Source organism: Opisthorchis viverrini (genome assembly GCF_000715545.1).
Source record: "Opisthorchis viverrini unplaced genomic scaffold opera_v5_307, whole genome shotgun sequence".
Classification (NCBI taxonomy): domain Eukaryota; kingdom Metazoa; phylum Platyhelminthes; class Trematoda; order Opisthorchiida; family Opisthorchiidae; genus Opisthorchis; species Opisthorchis viverrini.
In genome coordinates this window covers 255,482-257,464 of record NW_008751958.1, presented here as the reverse complement: position 1 = coordinate 257,464, position 1,983 = coordinate 255,482, and the positions used below count along the sequence as shown (strand labels likewise).

At 46.0% G+C, this 1,983-nt stretch overlaps 1 protein-coding gene across 1 annotated transcript in view; it reads right to left on the bottom strand.

The window, feature by feature from the left end:
* Positions 1 to 1,983, bottom strand: part of T265_09732 (hypothetical protein) — a gene marked incomplete at both ends in the record, with an annotated part of 44,535 nt that overhangs the window by 21,077 nt on the left and 21,475 nt on the right. Inside the window, one exon of the mRNA XM_009175897.1 lies at positions 1,019 to 1,169. Within this exon, the coding sequence (XP_009174161.1) occupies positions 1,019 to 1,169 (151 nt within the window). The remainder of the gene's footprint in view (positions 1 to 1,018; positions 1,170 to 1,983) is intronic.

Genomic DNA, 1,983 nt, shown 5'->3' with positions numbered 1-1,983 from the left:
TGATGGATGAACACTTACTTAAGGGTTGGAGTCGCTGAGCGTCTGATAAGCATCGGAGTTGTGCACTCTATTGAAATCAAACTGGGCGGTGGTTTGGTTGGAGTCGCTGAGCGTCTGATAAGCATCGGAGTTGTGCACTCTATTGAAATCAAACTGGTTTCGCGGTGGTTTGACCCCACTGGAGGGTCGAAACAACGGTAAATTTCACCAGGAAATCGGAATACACTCCGATGCCATACTAGAATGAATAAGTCAGTTAGTAGATGAAATAAAGAACTTGCCATGGCCTTGGAGAGCTCTATTGAGTTTACAATGGAGCCAGACAACAGTCGAGTGCAGGGGGTTGTTTGAAGCAGGTGCCAGCTGCCTGTTGAACTGAGCCTGTTAGCACGTCAGTAAATACTTGTGACACATAATACACTGACCTTACATATTACCTCACTGGCACGTGAGTGCCCGGAGCCAACCAACCTAACCAGACCGAACAATTGACTGACTGTTGCCTGCTGACAGACGGCTGACATTCCTTGTCATGAGCGTGGTTTGTCGTAATAGCTCCTCGAGTCGATTGACACCTAACAAGCGCTAGTGATGACGCTGTGTTGATTGTCTAATATAAAAACACTGGTCTTCAAAATATGTATGTACACTCGGCCACAGACTGCGATCAAGTTGAACGACAACAGTTGGCCGAAGCACGTATCCGTCAGTGTTAATGGATGGCCCTGCTTCAAAAATCAATGTTTATCATGACGAGGTGAGTTAAAACAAGAGATCGAAATTTTTCGTTTCTGTGAACGGAAAAGTCCCTAACTTAACGCTTGGATAAAAATCGTAACCCCAGTAAACTTCTCCGGAGATCCATGACAAGGTTCACTAATTTCTTGAAACAATATGCAGCATAAACATATATGAACGGGTTCATCTATCTGAACAGATAACTGGCGTGTTTTAAGGACATCGGCGCATTGTTCATACCAGTTTCATCAGTCGAAAATGTTTAAAAAAGAAAACTTACAACCAGACAACGTTTGGCTGCCCGCCGAATATCTTCGATAATATTTACAGCCACTTCCTCCGACAGTAGTGAACCTTCGAAATCAACCATCGACCGTTGATCCGGCAGCATATGAAGCTTCACTCTCAAGTCGCGTTTGAAATCAGCGATCCTGTGTAAACATACGGCACATAATTAATTGCTTTACTTCGCTCTGACTGGCTCCTAGAAGAGTTAGGCCGGATCTGCGTATACCGCACGACCACGATTGCATGGAGATAGTAAATGAACCTGACAACCATGCGATTTATGACGAAAGTTTCGACCCCAGAAGACCCTTTAACGTAGATGAATCCAAACGTCTTCCCTGATGTACCCCTTTATTTATTTAACTATATGTCATGCAGTGAAGCGTGATGTGCTGCTGTCTTTCAAGCTTTTGGATGCCGATACATCAAGCCCTATGCGCACTCGCGAAGATGCCGGCTGTCACACCATTACCAACTAGATAGGTGCACTTCCCAGGCTTCGTCCAAATCAACCTCCTGCTAGTTGAGTTGACAACAGAGCTGCGGTTTAAAGCATCCAGCAGCTTTAGAAACAACTCTCCAATTGAAATTTAAAAACTCAAATCGGTCGATCTTGGTCATTCTGATTGTCACTTTTTCTACTCAAACCGTGTTCAAGCAAGACGCGAATGATATGAGCCACGGTCCGTAAACCATAGACTATCATTGGACAGTCCTTCGACCAACGAATCTGTTCAGTTGCTCGACCTAGTAGGCTGTACACGGACAAGTCATGGTGTCCCCGAACAAAACCCTACGTCATCCCACTGCCTTGTGGGTCAGACTTTTGAGTCGAAGGCTCAAGGTGGGGTACCTCAACCAAACCCCCTTCCTCGGCCTGGGCAACCGGGAAGTATCATTTGCCCGCGCAGTTCAGCGTCCACCGATGTCCCTCCCCAACCCCTTCCCACTGCACAA